The sequence below is a fragment of the Rattus norvegicus genome, chromosome 19, assembly GCF_036323735.1.
Source record: "Rattus norvegicus strain BN/NHsdMcwi chromosome 19, GRCr8, whole genome shotgun sequence".
Lineage (NCBI taxonomy): Eukaryota > Metazoa > Chordata > Mammalia > Rodentia > Muridae > Rattus > Rattus norvegicus.
In genome coordinates, this window is record NC_086037.1 from 32103222 (window position 1) to 32127501 (window position 24280).

Consider the following 24280-nt stretch of genomic DNA (forward strand, 5'->3'; position numbering starts at 1 on the left):
CCACTACCTAAAGACTATACATGGACTGACTCTGGACTCTGACCCCATAGGTAGCAATGAATATCCTAGTAAGAGCACCAGTGGAAGGGGAAGCCCTGGGTCATGCTAAGACTGAACCCCCAGTGAACTAGACTGTTGGGGGGAGGGCGGCAGTGGGGGGAGGGTTGGGAGGGGAACACCCATTAGGAAGGGGAGGGGGGAGGGGGATGTTTGCCCGGAAACCGGGAAAGGGAATAACACTCGAAATGTATATAAGAAATACTCAAGTTAATAATAAAAAAATAAAAAAATAAAAAGAAAGCAAGCTGAGCAAGCCAGGGGAAGCAAGACAGTAAGAAACATCCCTCCATGGCCTCTGCATCAGCTCCTGCTTCCTGACCTGCTTGCGTTCCAGTCCTGACTTCCTTTGGTGATGAACAGCAATGTGGAAGTGTAAGCTGAATAAACCCTTTCCTCCCCAACCTGCTTCTTGGTCATGATGTTTGTGGAGGAATAGAAAACCCTGACTAAGACAGTGACCAGTGTTCTTAATTCAGAAGCAGGTATGAAGGCTAATTTACTTTTAAAAATTATACTTATTATTTTTACCTAATTTTACTTAAAGAAATCTTTATTTTATGTGTTTATGTGATGTTTAGCCTGCATACATATCTATGCACTGCGTGCATGTTTAGTGCCCACGGAAGCCAGAAGAACTTGTTGAATTCCCTGGGTCAGGAGTTTCGGATGTCTGTGAGCCATCATGTGGATGCTGGAGTTTGAATCTCAGATCCTCTGGAACCCCCTAATTGGCTGTCTATTGCTATAAGAAAGACACCATGCGGAGAGCAACTTGGAGAGTATGGGGTTGGTTTGGCTTGTATATTTCAATCACAATCTATGATCAAGGAAAGCCAAGGCAGGAGCCGAAACAAAGGCTATGGAGGAGTGCTGTTTGCTGTCTTGCTCTCCATGGTTTGGTGTATTTGCTCTTTTACACAACCCAGGACCATCCGTCCAGGATTAGCACTGCCCACAGTAGGCTGGGTCCTCCCATATCAATCACTAATAAAGAGAATGCTTTCACAGACTCACTTACAGCTAGTGTAATGGAGATATTCTATTTTTTTAAAAGATTTATTTATTTATTATACATAAGTACACTGTATCTGTCTTCAGACACACCAGTAGAGGGCATCAGATCTCATTACAGATGGTTGTGAGCCACCATGTGGTTGTTGGGATTTGAACTCAGGACCTCTAGAAGGGCAGTCAGTGCTCTTAACCGCTGAGCCATCTCTCCAGCCCGGAAGTATTCTTTTCAATGGAGGTTCCCTCTTTCCACATGACCCTAGCTTGTGTCAAGTTGTTCTAGTGTTGTAAGGTATGATATCTTAGGGTCTGACCGAGGAGTGATGGGGCCAATATCTTTGTTTTAGAGCCACGTGAAACTTAATCACAGTTTCTGGAAGAGAAAAAAAAAAAAGTTGGTTAGCCATTGAAGAAGAGAGAAACTGAAAATATGGAGCGGAATAAGTAGTCCCACTGGAGTGATCACCATGGCAACAGCCACCTGAATAAGGACAGGTTATTTAGTTATTTAGTAGTGGAGAGGAAGAGCGAGAGGTGGCAGACCTGGTGTGAAGGAAAAGTTCTCATCAGGGAATAGACTAGAAAGGCAAGAAAGTGTTGAGTATGGAGGGCAGGAGATAAAGGTTTTCACTTTTTTGAAAGCTCCCATGAGGCATGAGAGAATCAAGACAGGAGACAGGTTTAGGTATGATCAATTAGTATGTCTCAGCTGCCAAGTGACATCCTTGGGTCCTCTGGAGCCTGAGCCTTGTAGGACGATGTAAATGATGTCCTTTAAGAGTGAGGTACAGACGCCATGGCCTTGTTGGAGGAGGTGTGGCCTTGTTGGAGGAGGTGTGGCCTTGTTGGAGGAAGTGTGTCACTGTGTAGGCGGGCTTTGAGAGCTCCCAGTGCTCAAGCTCTGCCCAGTGAGGAAGAGAGTGCCCTCCTGGCTGTCTTTAGATCAAGATGTAGAATTCTCTCGGCTCCTCCAGCACCATGTGTGCCTGCACTCTACCATGTTTCCTGCTGTGATGATAATGGACTGAACCTCTGAAACTGTAAGCCAGCCCCAATTAAATGCTGTCCTTTGTAAGAGTTACTGTGGTCATGGTGTCTCTTCACGGCAATGAAACCCTAACTAAGACAAGGTGACCAGAAGTTAACCTTGAACCACTGATCAGTCGTTCGAACTTCGTTTGAGCTCCACAGGGGTTTATGATAGGGACTTTTAAAGAGCCCCTAGGTTCTTATCATTGATCCTCTACCAGCCCTTCCATCGGCATGGACAAGCCAGGGTTTTGCTAACCATGTGGCTCCCCTTGGAAACACAGGGGACATTTTCCTCTGTGACTCCCTTCTAAAAGCTTCCCACTGTTCCTAGTCACTGTCTGCCTTTGGAAGGCAAGGGTGACACTCTTGGCTGTCCTTTTAACCCCTTAATTCTCATTGGTTTAGGGCTCTAAGCTTTGACTGTCGAACACTCAGAAAGAAAGTTTTACTGGTCTTTGAGTAAGGGTTGGATTTTATTTTTTGCTTTTGTGTAACACTTAAACATCACTTAGTCAAACACAGACTTTCTAATGACTTGATTTCAGGACTCGATTCTCTACATTGTTAAAAGCCCGAGAAACTTTGCTGCCCAAAATATTATTAGGACAAAACATTGTTTTTGTTTTTTTAAAGCCAGTTTTGTAGATGGTACCAAGAGCAGATCAATATCTTAGTTGTTTTACTTTTATTATGTTTATTTACATGTATGTCGGTGCGTGAGTCACAGAGGTCAGAAGATGACATGTTGTAGCTGGTTCTTCCTTCACATGGGTCCCAGGATTGGCTGTCAGCGTTTGTGGCAGGTGCCTTTATCCACTGATCCACCCTTCCCCCATTTCCACCTGGCTCATATTTGTGAATTTCAAAGCTTTGTTACTGATTTCTAATTTCTACTGTGGTTAGAAAAAGCACCTTTTCTACTTTACTCTTACATTTTAAGAGATTGTCTGATGGCTCATGGTATATCCTAGTGGGGCTTGGGGTATTGTTCAAGCTTTTCACTTTCTTGTTGGCCTCTGTCTTGCTGGTCTATTCATGAATTGTGCCTGGGTGTCTTAGGGTTTAACTGCTGTGAACAGACACCATGACCAAGGCAACTCTTATAAGGACAACATTTAGTTGGGGCTGGCTTACAGGTTCAGAGGTTCAGTCCGTTATCATCAAGGTAGGAGCATGGCAGCAACCAGGCAGGCATGGTACAGGAGGTGCTAAAACTTCTACATCTTCATCTGAAGGCTGCTAGCAGAATACTGGCTTCCAGGCAGCTGAGGGTCTCATAGCCCATGCCCACAGTGACACACCTCCTCCAACAGAGCCACGCCTCCTCCAACAAGACCACACCTTCTTATAGTGCCACTCCCTGGGCCGAGCATATACAAACCATCACATTGGGTACTAGAAGGTCCATCTTTTCTCGTTTCTTTGTGCATTTTTCCCTTTCACTGTGTTGGATTTAGTTTCAGGTACTTTTTAGTTTTGCAGTATTGATAAGCACTGTAAAAAAAAAGTGTACATCATGCGTATATGTCTTAAATAATTCATAATGTGTGAATTAATTATGATGAAGGCTGGCATGTTGAATCAGTGGAGAGAGTAAACAATGCTGGGACATTAATTATCTGGAAAATATTCAATTATGATTCTTATCTTAATCTATGCTACCAAAAATAAGTTCTAAGTCAATAAACACATTAAATATTTCTAGTAAAGAATACAAAGGCAAATATGTAATTTGGGAGTGAAATATTTTTTGCATGAGAAAGATATTAGTAGTATAAACCATGAAGGAGGGAAGACTGAAATGACCACATAAAGAATTTAAACTTCCTGCCCCTAGAGGCACTGCAGGCGTGGCGGTGTCACATGTGTGTCAGTAAGTGGCAGAGAGGAGCATGCCTATGTCTACACTTGATGTTCTGATCTGTCAACATCTGAAAGATTGATTGGTAGCCTTATACTTCCTGAAAAAATCGAGCTTGAGTCTACCAGCAGCCTGGCACTGTGGGACTTGGGCAGGGAGCTAGCCTGAGAAGACCACTAGTTTGGTGCCATGCGGGCCTGGCGGGGAGCAGACCATGCCCTAGATGACTCCTGCCCAGTGCCATAATGCACAATTGAGGCATAGCATCCCTGAGACCACTCTTGAGATGACCCCAGACACTCAAGAGACCCTGGCAACCATTAAGTCAGTGGTGGAAAAATGGAAGAGATTGAGAAACAGAAGGATGTGGGCCTGATGAAGAGAGGCAGAACTGTAGACTCAAGGGTAGTGAGGAACAGCCTGAAGTGAGTAGCCAGTGATGCCACCTGGGATCATGGTGGGGTCCTGGTCTGTGCTCCTACCAGGGTCCACATCTGGGTCCTGTAACAGCCACAAAAACAAACAAACAAACAAACAAACAAACAAAAACAGGGCTGGAGAGATGGCTCAGTGGTTAAGAGCACCGACTGCTCTTCCAGAAGTCATGAGTTCAAATCCCAGCAACCACATGGTGGCTCACAACCATCTGTAATGGGATCTGATGCCCTCTTCTGGTGTGTCTGAAGACATCTACAGTGTACTCATATACAAAATAAATAAATAAATAATCTTAAGAAAAGATTAAAAAAACAAAAACAAAAAACAAAAAACAAAAAACAAACAAACAAACCCCAAAACAGTTTGATGTCTCTGGTTTGGGCTGCTACCTGGGAACATGATGTCTGAGGGCTGTGCATAACTGGCCCCGGCCCTCACCTGGGCATCATGGGAGAGGTGGCCCTGGAGGAATGAGAGTAGGAGAGGTGGCCCTGCCCCTCACCTGCTGCAGCACTCAGCAAAGCAGGCCCTGCACTTTGCTTGAGCAGCACAATAAAGTTGACCTTGGTGGTCAGGGCACAGTAGGGCCAGATCCAGTGTATGAACATGAAAGGGCAGGACCAGCAACTTGTCTGCCATGTGGTGACATGGGTGAGGGAGAGTATACATTTAACTTTTATTTTACCTGATGTAATTGTGGTCTCTGAGCCTTCATCTGCTAACCTACATCTAGTCCTAGAAGCTTCTAGCTTCCACACAATTTTATCTAGGCTTACAATGTTTTCAGCCTCTGAGTCTTAAACTGCTGAATAAGCTCACCCTCTCTTGTTCTTTCCAAACTCTGGCTGCCCGGGTTCAACTTAGCTGATCGGGCTCAAACTCCTCTCCAAGCTGACTGATTCAGTCTGGCTTCTCTCAGCTTCCCACTGAATTGCTCTGTTTGGCCGCACACTAACTTTGACAATATGTTCTAATCTTTAGGCTCCTTCTCATTCTTTGGCTCATTCTGTTTTCACTGATGCCTAGTTTGTACTCTCGCCAACTAGTGTCTGTACAGCTATCCTAGTAAAACTGACTTCTTTCTCTGTGCTGCTCCCGAAGTAGCTTCCCTTTCCCCTCTGTTCTCATGAGCGTTGGGCATATCCTATTCTGTCAAATCTTCCTCTGATTCATCACTTTGTCTCCCACTCAGTTAGACCTCACTTTCAAATGTGGGTGCTTCCTTCTACAAACTAACTTTACCTTCATTATTTAGAATTAAAGGTGTGTGCTAAGGGCATGTCTGTATTCCAACCTGCCCCTCACCTGTTATACCACTCCAGAGAGCAGGATCTGTACCTCACCTGGGCAACACAATAGGGCTGGCCCTGGATGTGGGAGTTATGAATGAGCTAGCTCTAAGGGCGTGACTGTGGGAGAACTGGCCCTGTCCCTTCTCTGCTGGGCAGTGGCTTAGATGAGGTAGAGATGACCTCCCCCTCTCCCTCATCCCTCCACATCTATAGCAGGAGGGAGAGCTGGCTCCAGGGTTATGAGAATGGGAGAGCCCGCCATGTCCCTCACTGGCTGCAACACTCGAGAGAGCAGACCCTGTGCCTCACTTGGGTGGCAATGTAGACCTGGCTCTGGTGGTAGTGTTTTCTGGTGAGCCAGCCTCAAGGGATTGAGAGCAGGAGAACCTGTGGGCTGACCATTTCAGATAGCTCTCTGGTTCAGATCCAGGTCACCCCAACATCTATCCCATCAATGAACTGCTGGAGTTATGAAGGGGCTGTTCCCACAGATCCAAAACTACAGGGTCTCCATGACACAGAACAACAGGACATCCGAGAGGACTCTCAGTGAGGTTCCAGTATTGATAGAGCAGCTGAAGCCAGAAGCCTTGTATCAGACCAACAAGTCTTACAATGAACATTTGCTAGCAAAGAAATGTAGACAAAAGGGTATACTGTGGTCACACTGTGACACACTACAGCTTCTACAATGAGATTTTTTTTCCTATTTATGGTGAGGTTACATGGGTAGAGGGTAGGTCTGAGCAGAGGGAGAGATGAGTGGGACTGGGGTGCATACTGTAAAACTCACAAAGAACCGACAAAAAGTTTTCTTAAAAAAAATTAAAACTTGCACATTGAAACCGAGAGCACTGGTGCATACATTTACTCCCAGCACTCAAGATGCTCAGGCAAGAGGATCGTTTGAGCCCAAGTTCCAGATCAGATTGAGCAAAAAGCACAAGATCCTGTATCAAGTCAGCCAAAAGCTCTGTGGAAGCTGAGGTAGCTGAGTTCCAGATTAGTGTGCACATTATTAGAGGACCCATTTTTAAAAGGCCAACAAACAAACAAACAAAACAAAACAACAAACCCCCCAGGGTTAGGGAGGTGACTCAGTCAAGTGCTTGTGAAAGAACTGGAGTTTGAATTTCTGGCACCCATATAAAAAGCTGGGCCCACCTACAATCCTGGGCAATCATGAGGGGCAGAACTTGGATCCCTCAGAAATTATGAAAGTTAGGTATATGTACTGGCTGGACTCATTGGTAAACTTGACACAAGCTGGAGTCATCAGGGAGGAAGGAGCCTCACTTGACGAAATGCCTCTGTGAGACCCAGATGTAGAGCGTTATCTCAACTAGTGATCAAGGGGGCAGAGCCCAGCCCATTGTGGGTGGTGCCATCCCTGGGCTGGTAGTCCTGGGTTCTACAAGAAAGCAGGCTGAAGAAGTCATGGGGAAGCAAGCCAGGAAGCATCACCATACCATGGCCTCTGTATAAGCTCCTGCCTCCGAGTTCCTACCCTGATTGAGTTCTTGTCCTGATTTCCTCCAATAAAGACCAGGATCTGAAAGTGTAAGCCACCTAAACTTTTCCCTCCCCAACTTGCTTTTTGGTCGTGGTGTTTTTGTCACTGCAATAGAAACCCTGAGTAAGACACCATAGCTCCATGCATCTGTGACCCTAGTGCAGCGAGGGCAGAGAGGAGCAGCTCCCTAGTGCTTGCTGTCCAGTCAGCAAGTACCAGTGAGAGACACTGTCTCAAAGAGAATGTGACAAGGGATCAAGGAAGACATCTAGCATTGACCTCTGGCCTTCACATGCACATGTGTGCACATTCTCTCTCTCTCTCTCTCTCTCTCTCTCTCTCTCTCTCTCTCTCTCACACACACACACACACACACACACAGAGTGGAGGATGATTTAGAGAACAGCTCACATTAATCTCAGACCTCAATATGTACTTGCAGCTACCTACTGAAACCATTCCCAAAGTCAACAGAAAATACTTGGACATTAAAAATAAAGAGGCTTGACACATTCAGCCAGTGGTTCGGGGAGACGTACCTTCCACCTTAGACCACGGCCAAGTTCACCTGTAACTTCGAGGAGAAGGCATCGTTGATGGTGGCCGTTGCTGTGACTTACTCGAAGCCTGGATTGGCCACATTTTGGCGCTACACCAAGGTTGAGCTGGTTCCCCCAACCCCTGGTGAAATCCCTCCAGCTATTCAGAGCGTAAAAAAAAATAGTTCAAAATGCTAAAACCTGTAGCTTCCAACACCTTACAGTGAAGGAAGCCGTGCTGCTGGTTTGGTGGCCACTGAGGTGTGGGTGTGGTTTTATGTCGGAGAGATCATAGGCAAACGTGGCGTTGTTGGCTATGATGTTTGAAGACCAATCTCTAACTTCCAGTTTGAGTTCTTATTTAAATGTTCTTGGACCATGTGTAATGAGACTGCTATCTGAATAAAACACTAGCTGTGGAAAAAAAAATAAAGAGGCTTGACGGCAGCAGGCACATCCATGTGCACACCCATGTGCAAAAGAGCGTTAGAGAACTTGCACAGTGAACCCATAGCAGAAGAAATAAACATATCACTACAAATCAACGAATTTTACCTAGTGGAAAGGTTTTCAAAAAACAAGGAATAAAATGGGGAGACATAGGCTGGAGGATTATTGAGTTTGAAACCAGCCTGGGCTATGCGTTCTTTGTACTAAGCCAGCCAGGAGCACACAGCATGACCCTGTCTCAAAAAAACCACACAAAACAACAAAAACAAAAAACAACACATTCCCCAAAGTAACTATACGATTTAACTGTAAGGCGCTGGACTGCAGCTCAGCAGGGGGCTTTAGTGGTGTGTATAGTTATGCCCGGCTTTAAGTGAAATGTAAAGCCTTTGTGTCCGGCTTTCAGAGAAATGTTTCAGCAAGGCCTTTGCCGTGTTTGAGTTCGTCAGGAGAGGCTGAGAAACTGTCATGAGACTGTTTGAACCTTGAAGAAATGCTGTCTCTCTGGAGAATCCGCACTTGGTGCTGTGTGAGAGCTTGCGGCTCTGCCGACCTTGGCCGTAAGACACTCCTGGCGAACCTGGAGTTCTTACTTTTTGATTATGGCTGGCCATGGTCAAAAGGGACTGAAATTTGTGTGGGCTGTCTGCTCTCGGGCAGCAAGGGCCAGATAACTTTGGGAGCTGGAACCTTTCTCAGCCCCAGTTAACCTTGTACAGTGTTTGAATCAAGTAACCAGCGTGAGCTAGCTGGGTGTCGATCTTTCCCAAGGCTGAAGCCCATGCTCCTTCAGGAAATGAAGGCTTAGCATCTTCGTGAGCTTCTCTCTCTATTGCAGCACCTACTTCTACTGACATGGGTCAATAGTAGGTGACTGCTCACGACGTACGAAGACCCAGCTCGGAGCCCTCACCCCTCAAAGATGACCTGTAAATCAAAAACAATAAAACACAAGAGGGGTAACGAAGCTTTAAACACTGAACTGTTAACGTATTACCTTTAACCAGCCCAATACTAAAAACTCATTTTACATGTTCAATAAGCAGGCGTTACATAAACGGTATAGTGGGACAGTAGAAGGAAGCCCTTACAATGTGTAAGCTTCTTAGTGGCATGGAAACAGAATTGTGATATAGTAAATGCAATAAGCCGGTTGCTGGAAAATGTGGTCCAGTTGGTAGGGTGCTCACGGGGCATGCAGTAATAACCTCGTGCGTCACGATGCCAGTTGTGGTGACATATACCAGTGATCCCAGCATTTGGCAAGTGGAGGTAGGAGGTTCTGAAGTCTAAGTTTATCCCTGCCTGCAGAGTAAGCCCCAGACCAGCCTGGGCTACAGGAGACCCTGACTTGAAAGGGCAGAACAAAGCAGGCTGCCAGCGTATGTAGTTTCCCTGTCTTCTCTTCTTCCTCCACTGCGAGTGAGGCAACACCTCTGTTGGGGCCTGCGATTGTAGGCGTGAGCTACCACATGCAGCTACCGCTCGACTTCCCTTAGTGGTCTGTAACGCCCACAGAGACAAAGGTTAGCACTCGTCTCTGAATGTGGAGGTCACTAAGGACCAAGGCATCTCCGTCAGTGTGAGCACTCTGGGGGACCCTTGCCTTATGCTCTGTCTCTCCTCCTAGATCTTCTGCTACGCAGGTCTTATTTTTCATCAAGGAAAATAATTTAAAGTAAAAGTTTCTCTTACCAACTCCAACATAAACTAAAATCCTTAGATAGGGAGGAAAACAGGAAGTGTGCTCAGTGTAGCTTAGCGGCAGAGTGCTTGCCTAGCATGTTCGAGGCCCTGGGTTCAGTTCTCAGCCTCTTAAGTAACAGAAAGAGGAGGCACAGTTAGTGCTAGAAATTAAGCAAATCTTAAGGGGTGAGTGCAAGTGTTTCGCTTCTCCACTGCAGGACTCCCGACAGAGGTCGGCACGTGTATTTACAGCAGTATTATGGACTATAATATGAAAAAGTTTGCTTTTTTCCTAATGTCACAAAGTGGAAGTCTTAAAACAAGAGAAATGTATTCTTCAGGGTTGAGGCTGAAAGTAAAAATCTATGGAGATGTGGGCAGTGTGTCCCAGAGAGGCTCTGAAGCGATCTGTTCCGCAGCTCTCCTGCTCCCTGCAGTGGTCCCCGTCCTGGGTGATCCTCTGCTGGCAGTCACTAAAACCCTCCCGTTACTGTCTGTTACAGGGCCACCTTCCATGGTCGTCTTTGTCCTGTCACCTAAACCAGTATGACCACTATTGAATCTCAATTCCCCTTTTCTTCACAGAAATCTGAAATAGGCCACTTTGTATGCATATAAACATAGTATGCGTTTCCTCAAAACTTTCCAAGCCAGTGCAGCTCCCGGTGTTCAGGGTAATGAGTTTGACCTCCACAGTGAGAGAGGCTGTTTGTTAAACGAGTCCAAAGACACTGCCAACAATGTGTCAGAAGAAATTCTTATGGCCAAGGGCTGATTACTGATTTCCAAAATCAAGTCCTATACACAATGAGGCTTGTCTTTTTAGTCCTCTTGGAAGTTTCAGGGGTATAACGGGAAACACGGTGTTGGCATAAGGGGGGTTGCCTTGTGGACATGGGTTTTAATACTTACCGCTCCAGAGAGCTATTTCCTCTTTATGCAGACATCAGTATCGGTGAACAGTGATACGAAAACCTGACGTTTAAGATGCTATTGTAGATGTGAATATAGAAAACTTCAATCCCTTAGATGTCACTGAGCCCTGAGTTTGAGGCCAGCCTAGGTGACAAATACCCATTGAAAAACTACACCATCACTGCCGCCGCCGCCGCCGCCACCACCACCACCACCACCACCACCACCACCATCTGCATTTCTACACAGTGCCGTTGAAGATTTATAACCGTGGTGTCTTTTATAACTTGAGTGAGATAAATTATATATAAAACTCAAGTGAAAAAGTAGTGTCAGGTACGGAGGGAGGCTGACATCATGGGTAGTCAAAGAATATGTTTAATAAAAAATAATTAAACTTCCATTTGCTCTATAGAACATCATAGAAAGTAATTTAATAAATTACAAATGACTTTTTAAGACGTTTGCTCCACTACAGAAAGCAAATGTCGACTACACAAAACACAACTGGTAAATATTGCAAATGTCCAAAAGAAACATTGGACTAAGACTGAGTCGTGAGACCTGAACCAAGGGGTAAAATACAAGGCAAGACCAGCTATAACTCTCTCGGTCACTACCAACACGCACTGGGATAGCCTTCCGCCTGCTGCTTAAGTGTTGTGTAACTCCATCGACTCATTTCCCATAACCTAACTTTACATTTCCATAACTGCATGGTTTTCTTAGCTGACGCCTGGACAACCTTCCCCCGATCAATCTACAAAGACATGTCTTGAAACCCAAGAGAGTGTTTAAAGTTACTATTAGCCTGATGCTTTGAAAACTGTAACTGACTCGTATATAGAAAGAGAATCACTAGGATGTTACCCAAATTTATTAGACCATAATTAGGAAAATACTTTATCTCATAGATTTTGCTATAAATTAGATTTTAATGACAAGATCTAAGGTTTTTTTTAAACTTCATTTTTTTCTTTTAATTGGGAAAGAGAGGAATAAAGGTCGTATGGTAGACCTAGGGGACAACGGGGTGCGGGTGGAATCGAAACACTCCACTGCAAACCAAGGTAACAGTCTGAAAACCTTTGGCTATCTCACAGGTATGTTCTAATTAAACAAAAGTGCAATACTGCAAAGGGAACACAGGAATATGTAGTATATCATTTCCATGGTGAAGGACACTACCCAGTGCTCCTGGATGGGCGTTACAGCGACTATTGCTAAGACATTGCAGAAAGAACTATCAATTCAAAGTACTATTTTGAGAAAATACAAAAATTAATAATACAATCCCGATGGAACTTACATAATTTGGTAGATACATATAACATTGTCTAGTAATGGGTTACGTTTTTACATACAGAAACATAACTTACTGGTAAAGGTCTTGGGAAACCCAGTACAATTGCTTAGTCCATGACAAACAACAGCTCTAATTAAAACACACTGGAAGTCAGTTTTCCCATAGTAAAGAACTGGGGTACTCCTCCCAAATTTACCACCTTGCAGACTTTAGCACGATTTATTTAGACACGAGGGAAATGCTAATATTTATCTCTCCTTAGAATGTCTAAGTCTGTTCTAATTGTTTCCAATGTATATAAAGGTAAACCTTGGACCTCTACCTTGTCAGAATGATAGCAGCTTTAGCAGGAGAAATGATATCACAAATCAAATACCAGACAAATTGTACATGACAGAGGATTGTAAGAAACAGAACAGAAGCCTTGGACTTCATAGGTATCATTTGTACATCGTTTTGAGATTAGTCAAAGTGCATTTTCAAAGCGGGCATCTCAGCACTTATTATAAACTGATAGCCCAACACTGACTCTGGGTAACATGCTGACTTCTTACTCCTAGAAACTCAATTAATTCAGACTATCTGCATATTACTTGACTACTATTACCTGTTATTTTGGAATATTTCCAGGACAAAAGACACAAACAGAAACCTATACAAATAAAGCAAACAAACACTTTCCTGTACGTGAAGGGCACTATGTTCAAAGTTCTCAGTGGCATTTCATGAGTTTGCCTTTCTGAACCCTGGAAACAAGACATTATTCATCTGAGACATAATTGTTTTTAATAGGAGGCCAAACTTTGAGAAGTTCTAATGAATGTGTACAGGGTACCAAAGCCATATGACACAAGAGCCTTTTATGACTTCGTTTTCACTGATTTCTGAGTTCAGCTCAGTAAAATGCAAGTCACGCTGCTTGCCAGATTGACATGATGGAAAGGATATGTCTAAAAACCCCTGAAAACAAGCACAGAATTAGAAACGAATGTAAACTTCCTAAACTAACTCAGCTGAGGTAACAGGTAGCCAGATAAATTGGCTGATTGGGAAACTCACTTCTTCTTTAACACATACTTGTACCTGAATTGGAGACGTCAGCAGTGCACCGCGACACTAGAGCCGTTCGTGGGTTAAAGCAATGGTGGCGATGGGGAGTCTACAGCTTTTATGACATTCATTAGCTGCCCACATTATTGCTGAGTTTTGATCTGTAAATTATAGGTGTCAAGGAGGCTGTAAAACTATATTCAAATTAAATCAGTAATATGCATAAAGTATTCTGTGTTCACTGCAAATATATTAAATATACAACTCTTATTGAGCATCATTTTCATAAAATTAACCCCCAACAAAATTATAATGCCTTTTGTTGTAACTTTATACGTGTATGTGTCTGATAGTACATCGAGTTCAGAAACTTAGGATCTTAAGAAAGAGGACATGCAAAACATCTCTGAAAGCAGTTTGCACTTCTAAACAAACAACCGAAACGCTCTGTCCGTAAGTTACTGATGCACTCAGCACTGGGATATTTACAGTTAGTAACTAACAAAAAGGCAAAGCCAGTTCAGGATGAGGTTGCGGAGTCCCTGGTCAGTCTTCATTGCTTGAGTCTGAATCCTCAGATGACGATGATGAACTATCGGACCCGGAGGAGGCTCTCTCTGAACCCTCGTCTGTGCTGTTCTCGTTGAGAGGACTAGGCTCAGTTCCCCCTTTCTCTTCCTGATCTCTACCTCTGGAATCTTCTTCCTTTATTTCGACTGACTTAGATGACTCTAAGTCACTGCTCTTGTTTTTCTGTACATCGAAAGTATTGGACTGAGACAAGGCGGGAAGATGAAGATTAAGGCCTGGCGTGAGCAGCATCCCTGGGTAAAGCATGTTGGACAGCAACAGTGGGTTAAGAGCTAAGGGCTTGGTAGCTGCAGCCGTGGAGGAAGTCGAAGGAGAACCTGGCACACAGCGTTCTCCTCCGTTCTCCGGACTTTGGCTCTCTGTCCTTTCTTTTTTTCCTTCTAGCTCCTTAGAGTCATTTCCTTTTTTTCCTTCAGCCCCAGATTCTGCAGTCTTTGACAGGAGTCCTCCCATGCCTAGCAGATTTGGTAACCCGGCCATTCCTGAGAACAGCATGGGAAACATAGCAGCCATGGTTTTAGCTTCTCCTCCAGAAGAAAGGCCAGCAGGCATGCCCATCAGCCCCGCAGTCACGTGCAGCGACTGCAGGTTCTGCAGATTTTGTTGTAAGGCCTGCAGAGCTGTGAGATCCACGCCTGGAAGTAATCCATTGGCCAGCAAAGGATTGCCTGGTCCACTGCTGCCAGGAGCCGCTGCTGCTATGGTAGCCTTGGGAACTCCACTTTTAGGCCTTCTCCCCCGCCTGCTCACTTCCTCTCTCACAACAGGACCAGTGAGAATACGTTCATACATACTTTCTGGAAGAAACCCCTAGAGAAAATACATATGCCTTAATAACAGCTATGTGAAGACAAAGTCAATAGTTATTCACAAGCCTATTCTGAAATGATATAAAATCATTATGGAAGTCAGGACTTTATTTAAGTGATGGCTTCAACTAGCTATTCCCATGCCCATTTAAAAAATCATATAAAAGAGAATAAAAAGAGGCATTTAATTTTCTTTATACTATAAACCTTAAATGTGTATGGCAGAAAACTTGAGGGTCAAAGAAATGTTATCAAGGGGTCCTCATAAACCTCCCTGTGCACAGCCTCACTTACTCAGACCCCTCTGCTCTGGGAAGCACTAAAGGGAGGGCAGGGGACAGACACAAGGTTGGGGTTAAATTCCGATGCCTCAACTCACTTGACTGTCACTTTGGAAATAAGGTAAACAGAGCCGAGATGCAGAAGGCCCACTCAGAAGGGGAAAGGCATTATGGCCCCTCATTATCTGGTACAGTGGGGGCACGTGCATGTAGAGTTATCATTTGTAAATGTCCATGACAGGCAGGGGGCTTCACGAAATACTATATTAAAACATCTGGTTCTGCATTTGCTATATAATCACTCAAATACGTACTGGCGATAAGCAGTTAAACAATTTAAAAAAGGAAGAAAGAGGAGGGCTTGCAGCTCTGCTGAAAGCAGCAGTGGAACCTGCTGACTGCGGGACCAAGCCCAGGACAAATGGCCATCTGTGCTGCCTTCATCGCTCTCCTAGGGTGCTCTGGGACGCAAAATTCCTCAGTTTTATTTTATAACCTCTGCCACAGCACTCTCCAGTAGAAATGTCATATACCTAGTTTAAAAATTTCTAGTGGCCACATGAATTTTAGTAATATAGGCTAATTAAATATGACCTAAAAAAATCTTCACTTTATTATATAATGCCCAAAAATTGAAATGTGTTATATTCCCCCTCTGTCCCTCCGTCCCTCCGTCCCTCCCTCCCTCCTTCCTTCCTTCCTTCCTTTTTCTCTTTTAAACTACCTAGGAAGTGTGATTTTTAACCTGAGCACACCTTGACCCATGTGCTCAGTGGTCACTGTCTGTGGAGGTGCAGACATCAGTTACCGTCTAAGGTGAAATGTAACGGAACTACTTTTTGCTTGGCTTTTCTCTTCAAGAGCATTGTGGCTCACTGCAAAACGTACAGCAATAAATACAGAGAACACAACTATGTTTCTCTCCCCACTCAGCCCAGCACTGCTGGCATTGAGACTGCACAATGCACCATTTGCTTGGTACTTACTTTATGAGTCTCCCTATTCTTTTCCAAAATAAAAACAGTTACATTGAATTTAGTCTTCCAGGCTGCCTTTCCCATTTCCTATAGAAATAATAAATATTTAGTACCTAGTTAGGCTCTGACAGCCCAAGATCTGAACTATGAAGATACTTAGTGTGTTGCCAACACTTTCTCTCTTGCCCCAGATACTCTTCTAAGACATCATTTTTAAGGAGTTGTGTAGAGAGCCCATTGGTTTGTTATCTATTGTTTTACTATTATACTATGATGACCCTAAGTAGTGTAATTCCAGTCTATAGGAAGCTGCGGCAGGATTGGAGTTCACAGCCAGTCTGGGCTATCTACAGAGACCCTTCCATGATGACTATTTTTATGTGAGTATTTTTTGGATACCTATTTCATTATTCTTTGTAGCAGCATTCAGACAATGTTTGCAGTAAAAAGGGAAGTATTCCTGGTGTGAATTCTACCTTATCATCAATTACACATTTTGAAAAATCAAAACTGAGAACTGAAAGCTATGGTCGATGTTCATGAACGTTTTTCTGACAAGGAAGCTTAATCTAAGTCATAATCAGATGGTTTAATCTCTATCATGACATATTTGTGAGATACTCACGGACTGCTTAACAACATCTCCCCACTCAGGAGCTACTCCATATTCTGAATTTTCTTTCAGGAATCTACATAAATCTTTCAGAGGAGGAGCAAATGCACCTCCAACCTGTAAACAAACGGAGAGTCAGACAGTTAACACTATTCAGTATGAAGTTATTTATTTCATTTCTGATATAGAATTTCTTTAAAATATGTATTTTTGAACAAGCTTCAACAATGTGTATAATTATATTAAATAAGGGTCACTCCAATCTAAACAGGCTACTGAAATACTTCATGAACACATTAGCTTTTGTCCTCTGGTGATTTGTAACTGTCACCTTGGCAGATGCAACCTAGAATTAGAGACTCTCTATGGAAGAACTGCCTAGATCAGACTGGCTTATGGCCATGTCCATGGAAGGACCATCTTGATTGCTAATTAATGTGCCCAGCCCACTGTAGGTGGCACTATTCCCCAGGCAGGTGACTCTAAACTATATAAAAAAGGCAGCTGAGTATGAGCCCCCAGTAAATTAGTAAGCAACTTGTTTGGACTGAAGTGTCAAGAAGCTTTTCTCCATGGTTTATGCTGCAGTTCCTTGGGTATGAGTTTCTTGTTCAGGATAACATTATGTGGAATAGCAAGCAGCCCTGCTTTCACATTCCTGCTTGTGTTCCTGCTTTAGCTTCTCTTGATGATGAACCTGAAACCAGAAAGCAAACCTTTCCTTTCCTCAGTTGCTTTTGGTCACAGTACCTGTCACTGTCACAGTGGCAGGAATGAACTGAAACCAAAATGATATAAATCTCAAATCTTTTAAATAGAACATTGGAGCAGAAAATGAAGAACTACTACTATTATTCATGGTATACTTAGGAGGCAAGGCAGGCAGTTTAGCCCACCTTGAAGTATACCTTTTGGAGTCATATTTCCCAGCTATAGAAGCTCAGGTAAATCATTATTTTTGAGTCTCTTTTGTGATCTATGAAATGGGGTGATGATAATATTTTCTTCACAGTATCTGATGAGAAAATGAGACAATTCAAGTGTCTTATAATAATATCTGCCTTACAGTAATTATTTATCAAATACTGGGCCTAGAATATTACATATATATTTCTTATGTATATTTTTTACATATATAACATTTTCTTGGAAAATCTTTTTGAGATACTATTTCTATTTTCAAAATGAAGGACCTGAGTACCAGGGAAGTTATAGTTTGCTTTATAAAGCAATCTAATGTCGAGAGTTAGGAATAAAACATAAAATAAAACAGAATTCCATGCTTTTGCTTATTCACTATGCCTATCAACTAAATTATATTTAATTAAATTGTAAGAATTTTTCTACAGGATAAACTCAGAATTCAAATTAATAATATTGAGATCAATGATTTTGACCTACCAATTTGATGTTTCTTTGTAGTCTAAAAGCTGTTTATTGAGCAGTTCCTTCTTCTCTCTTGAATACATGCGCTTTAGATATTTTTTTCTTGAGTAATACTGGGGACTGAGTTAGTGCCTGTGAATGCTACATAAGCATTCTGTCCCTGGCTACATCCTCAGCTAACACACACATATATATTACGTCTTCAGAGGATGCACATTCATTTCTCACAGCAAGTAGGTCACCTGTACTTATAAGCATTTTCACCTAATATTTCCTATTCTTCAGTCTCTATGACTTCTCTTGCACTCTGTTCTTTATGTTCCTTGAGCTTCAGGGTAAAGTGAATTTGCAACCTGTAACCTAATCTCTAGGCTGATGCAGAAAAATATCCTGAGTTTGAGGACAGGTCAGCCTACATAGTGAGTTCTAGGTCAGCCTGAACCACAGTGTGAGACCTTGTTTTAAACAAAACAAAATATGATACAGGATAACATTACCACCTCCCCTAAAACTAAGTGGACTTTGAAGGAAGATTCTTTTCCTTATCAATTCATCAACCTAACTCTATATCTTAGAGGTAAGCCAATAGTGGAGAACCTACAAATCAAGGGAAAGGAGAGAGATTCTAGAAAGCTTACAACATTAACATTCAGAATATTTACTGCCGGTGACATGACCCAGCAGAAAAAAGCACTTGCTGCCAAGTTTGACAATCTGAGGTCAATTAAGTGACTTGTGCACACAATCTCAAGGGTATTCAGGAAGTTTTTGACCCCGGACGAAACCAACAACAACCAACTCCAAGAAAACCAAGCAAAGAGACAGAAGCCCCAAACTGGCTGACGGCGGAACAATCCTTTGTACATAGTGTAAAGACTGTCTTCATCTGTCTCAGTGTTTTGTAAACACCTTCTTCACCTTCTGATTAAGGAGCTGAAAGGCCTATAGCAAGGCAGGGAAGCAGAGGCAGGACTTCTGCAGAAACTCTGGGACAGTCAGAGGCAGGGGAATTGCCAGGCAACACCTGGAGGCAAGAGATAAGGCTAGACAGACGGGAAGGAAGGGGCAAGTGTCAGCGCTCAAGAGGTACTGAGCCATGTGGGAGAACGTAGATTAGTACAAATGGGACAAGAAGAATAAGAGCTAGTTGGGAACAAGCCTAGGCTAAGGCCAAACTTTTATAGTTAATAAAAGGTAAAAGGTCTCTGTGTCATTACTTGGGCAACTGGTGTGTCTGAGAGTTCAGTGATAGGCTGAGACAAATTAAAATATTCAGTAATGTGAAATTTTGTTTGTTAAGAGGGTCTCATTTTACTGTAGCCCAAGTGTAATAGTGGGGTTCAACCAACAGGAAGTCCAAGACTGCAGTAGCTGCTCAGTGTCCAGGGCTGGACCTCTCACTTAGTTTTCAGTGTACGTAGAGTCCTGAAGAAGCAGGCTCTATGCCAGTGAAGGGATGGACTTGCCATGAGGCAAAGAGAGCTTCCTTCCTTTGTGCCCTGTACATAGACTGTAGTCAGAAGGTATGCCCCAGATTAACGATGGACTTTCTCACCTCGAAAGATTCAGATTAAAAGTGGGTCTTCCGGGGTTGGGGATTTAGCTCAGTAGTAGAGCGTTTGCCTAGGAAGCGCAAGGCCCTGGGTTCGGTCCCCAGCTCCGAAAAAAAGAACCAAAAAAAAAAAAAAAAAAAAAGTGGGTCTTCCATAGATGCAGACACTCACAGCCAAACAGTGGCTGGAGCTTGGGGACTCTTATGGAAGAGGAGGAGGAAGGATTCAAAAGTTGAATGAACTGCATCTACCAGACTGGGGAGAATTAGTAGTGTTTAATCTAAGAACAACCGTTACTTTTAAATGGTTTGTTTCAACATGGGATTTCTTATGAACTTAAACCGTCTTAATACAGCACTATCTCAGCAGGGAGGTCACTTAACAGAAAGCAGAGCATGGATGCCCAGGGTGAAGTGAGTCTGTGACTGCTGTTGTCACCTTTTCTCACCCACTTTGTTGTTGAGCTGACATAAACTCTAGCACATTACAGCTTCGTGTAAAAAGGCTGTCACAAATCACCTATCCTTTAGATTATAAGGGGAAAAAGAAAATCATTTAGAAAAAGAATTTTACCAAACACCAAGCAGTATCTGGTTCAGAAATAACCTGCAGAAAGAACTTAAGTTGGGGGCTAAAGTGACAGGTGAGTGCTTGTTGCTCCTCTATCTAGCGGACCATGGTTTGGTCCTCAGCACCCTTCTGAAGAGGTTTACAACTGTGCACTCCACTCCCAGGAGACCCAGGATCTCCGGTGTCCTCTGCAGGCACCCATACCCACCACACACTGCTGCTGCACCCTGATACCAAGGTTGTGGTCTACCACGTCCAGACAGCTCTCCTGAGCTCGGTGCAAAATGGAGACAGTGCTTCCTCTTCTCTGCCTGATCTAAGGAGCCCAACCCAAACCCTGCCTGAGGGATGCCATGGAATTCCTGGTGAGATTACAGGGTCAACTGGGAAAGCCTCTCCAATGCAAACAAGAGATCCCCAATATCTTAAGCCTCAGCCAATGAAACTTCACCCTAAGAAACCCCCTTCCCACTTTCCAAGACTCCTCCATAGCCCTGGTTCACCCCAAATGAGTGAATGAAGTGAATGCATTCAAACCCACCCGGATAAAGGTGTGAGCTCAAGCTAAGATTGTCTCAGAGATCTGTTTCATTCAAGAGCTTCACTGAAGAGAAGGCCTTCATCAAAAGAGCTGTATGTAACACTTATGGTCCTCGGAGAAGTCGTTTCCCTCCTGCCCCCGGCTGGACCAGGATCCTGCAGACCCCACTCAGCCCCACAGCCAGATCCAACATGCATACCACAATGTACATGTAAATAAAAAGCAAATATTTTTTAAAACCTTACATTCATTGGACTGTTTGATGTTAAAGTTGAGAAAAGCCAGGGAAGCAAAAGTCGGACTCTACCCAAGAGACCGAGAAGAGCATCAGAAGGTACAAAAGGGGTCACATCACAGCTGGAAACACCGAGAAAACTTGAAAAGCTAAGCACCATAAAAGAAGAACCAGTTCACATGGTTCTCGGAAGGAGGAAGAACCGAAGAACCTTCCAGAAGGTAATATAGTCTGTCCTAGTTTAAAGAGACTGTCACCTTTAAGTATGGCTTCTTGACTTTTGGCACAAGACACGTGGGTTGGTGCCTCAAATACTGTAAGAAGGGTGACCTCTTCCTGGTAGAGGAAGGTATCATTTCCCCCTCCTTGCCCCTCCCCACCATACTGAGCATGGCAACTGAACCAGTCAGGGGACAGCAACTAATCTCCCTGAGGGAACAAATTATGCCCTGAAAGAACCCTGCATGAGACGGAGTGCCCTTGTCCAGTGCGCAGCCACACCCAGCAACACTGCTTGGCCTGACCTGGGCAATGGCTGGTTCTTTCACTCACGGGCTCAGTAATGTGGGATTTGATATTAGACTACACAAAATGATCATGCACGTTTTTCCCGCAGCCGTGCTAGGCTTCCCACTCTCTAGTCTATTAGAAAATAACGCATAATTAAACTGTAGCCAGCACGGAAGAGTAACGGGCCGTCCAGATACCTTTCTTGCGTTCCTTCTGTTGATCAGCTGCACTCGCTCCTCTCCAGTGAGGCTGTTGACGTCTAGTTTGTTCGGGTTTCGGCACCGATGCCTTTTCTGCTTGGGTCTTCCCTCGTGAAGCTGCACTCTCTAGAACACACCGAGAGACACTTTGAAGTGCGTGGCCTTGTTCAACACTTTTCAGAATGGTGACCCCAGGAACTCAGCCCCGTGTGAAGAAAAGGCTCCCACTATGTACCTGTTGGTCCAGTTAACGTCTTAAACTTTAAAGGTTTTAATTAAGTTTTAAATTTTCTTTTCAAAATATTTATTTGAAAATGTACTCAAGGCCACCGTGATGATCACTATTATGCCTGATATAAAAGTTTGACTCCTGTAGTCTTCCTGTGCCAGCTCCTCTGTAGGCAGCAGCCAAGCCTACAGAGCAACATGGGACACCTGCAGTGGTCAGCAGTGCTGAGGGAGCAGCTTCCTCTGAAAATGCTTGCTGCTGTCATGAGCTGCATCCTTTGAGAAGTTTCCCACATGGTGCATTTCAGGGGAAACTCTTCAGGCTTCCTCCCTGTTCTAATCATTTCTTTATTTACTTGTTTGTTTTTGAGGCAGGCTCTCAGGTAGCCCAGGGTGGCTCTGATCTTATTCTGAGCTGAGGGTGTGTTAGAACTTGTGCCTGTCTTGCTTCTGACTTTGAAAGATCCCCGTTTGATATTAGTGCAGCCATTTCTTAAGAATGAGAATCTTTTAAGCTGGCCCTTGCTTAGCTCCTAGATGTTAGACAATAGACCAGAAAGTACAGAAAGCACATTCCCACCCACTCTCTAGGAAGCTGCCGGGCCATAAGAACAGAGGGTATAGAACATATTTACTGCAGGGCAATTACAAGACAGGAAACATCTCTGGGAAGCTGACTGACCACTATAGAAGTGAGATGTCCTTGGTACTGAATGCAGCTGTGCTATAGGCTGACATAGCTATAGCCTTGTCCTAGGAACTCCAGAAGAGAAACACCTGCCAAGACAGATATCCTTGGTCCTTGTCCTGGGAACCCCAGGATAAGAAAACATGTATCAAGTCAGACGTCCTTGGTACTGAAATAGCTGCATTGATGTGGTTACGGCCTTATCCCAGGAATTCCAGGACGAGAAACATCTGCCTAGTTATCCTTGGCACCGAAATAGCTGAGCTAAGGAAACTGTGTAATCTTAAATGACTATTTAAGCTGTACATTTCTGTTTTTCAATGCTCTTCACATTCCTCCTGCGTCGAGCCCCAATGCATTGGTATCCCAAAGTAAACCTCTTGTTTTTACATCAAGACTGAGTCCTGTGTGTTCATGGGGTGGTGAGTGTCCTCAGGACTGGAGCGAGAGTCTCCTCTGTCTGAGGGTCTTTCAACTTCTACATCCTGAACTTACAGCTGAGCCACCAAACCTTGCTCTGACAATTCCTAACTGTGCTGGGACTTTATTTCTGTCACTCTTTCTTCAGTATTCTCTCTTCATATACTCTTCACCTTAAAGGTATTACTTTTTACAGTGTAAATTGAAAAGCAGGCTGAGGGTAGTGGAACACACCTTTAAGCTCAACATGAAGGCAGAGGCAGGCAGATCTCTTTGAGTTCCAGGCCAGCCAGGGCTATATAGAAAGACCCTGTCTCAACAAAACAAAACAAACACTCCCAGGAAAACAATAAAAAACCAACCAAACAAAAAACAAGACCCAAAACCCCCAAACCCTTTATCTGGCAATAAAAATAAAAACTTCGTCCCTTCCTGTCTGTTAACATTCTCCACCACTGTTCTCAGGGCCCAGCCCACCCCCCTCCTGTGCTAAAGAAGCCAACGCTCACAGAGTCCTTTCTCAGTTACTATTCAGATTCCGGTCTCCGGTCTCCGAATGTTTTCCTCTGCCCTTAATTGTTCTGATCTCTGTTCATGGCACTCCACACCCACATCTCTGCTATATTATTCTTCTGTTTGTTTGTTTTTTTTATTCATTTATTATATATAAGTACACTGTAGCTGTCTTCAGACACACCAGAAGAGGGCACCAGATCTCTTTACAGATGGTTGTGAGCCACCATGTGGTTGCTGGGAATTGAACTCATGACCTCTGGAAGTGCTCTTAACTGCTGAGCCATCTCTCCAGCCCCCTTCTGTTTGTTTTTGAGACTGTGTAGTCCTGGCTGTTCTAGAATTTGATCTGGAGAGCAGGCTGGCCTCCAACTCAGAGTCCCAACTGTCTCTGTCTTTAATCCCTACCCCTTCTCCCCACCTCCTGGGATTAAAGGCAGGCACCTCCACCAGCTAGCAATATTCTAAGATCACCTTATAGCTATTTAGCTACAGAGAAGGTTAAAAACAAACCCTCATTTGTAATGATAAGAACAAGAGGAAAAATGCTGTGGTGACCAGACCGTGTCACATGGGTGAGAGTGATGTGCTTTTCACTTTCCCATCTGTAGTTACTAAAATTATAACTAGTGCTCAGGACTGTCACCAATATAATTATGTTGGTTGAATAAAATAATGCCATTTTCTAACATGTTGTGAACTCATATTTCTATAATTGCAATGTCCATTTTCATGGCTTGATATATTTAGTGAAAACCTCTTTTCATATAAGTATAGAAATATTTGATAATAAAACAAAAAGGAATTAAAGAAAAGACTGAAAATTTGTGTTAACTGCAAAGAAACTGGTGAAAGGCATCTGAAACTCCCCAACTGAAGCTTTCTGCTTCACACCGCTCGGATGTTTCTTTATGATAAAAACACACATGTTGGTCAAAATTTGTATTTTAAGTATAAAAAACATTCTAGAAACTAGAGATTATCTAGTTGCTTTATATGAAAAAACGAGGAA

At 43.5% G+C, this 24280-nt stretch overlaps 1 protein-coding gene and 1 non-coding gene across 15 annotated transcripts in view; one reads left to right on the plus strand and one right to left on the minus strand.

Moving 5' to 3' along the window:
- Positions 1–3929: 3929 nt before the first annotated feature.
- On the plus strand, positions 3930–4062 carry LOC120098695 (small nucleolar RNA SNORA17). Its single transcript, XR_005497117.1, has one exon. It is a non-coding gene; the product is annotated as a small nucleolar RNA SNORA17 (small nucleolar RNA).
- A 7095-nt stretch (positions 4063–11157) lies between these two features.
- Chd9 (chromodomain helicase DNA binding protein 9) overlaps positions 11158–24280 on the minus strand; it is a 223110-nt gene continuing 209987 nt past the window's right edge. For all 14 annotated transcript variants that reach the window (XM_063278586.1, XM_039098055.2, XM_039098060.2 and 11 more), the window contains 3 exons: positions 21417–21545; positions 16437–16541; positions 11158–14554 (listed from right to left, as the gene is read on the minus strand). In XM_063278586.1, the coding sequence (XP_063134656.1) occupies positions 13700–14554; positions 16437–16541; positions 21417–21545 (1089 nt within the window). In that variant the 3' untranslated portion in view covers positions 11158–13699. The remainder of the gene's footprint in view (positions 14555–16436; positions 16542–21416; positions 21546–24280) is intronic.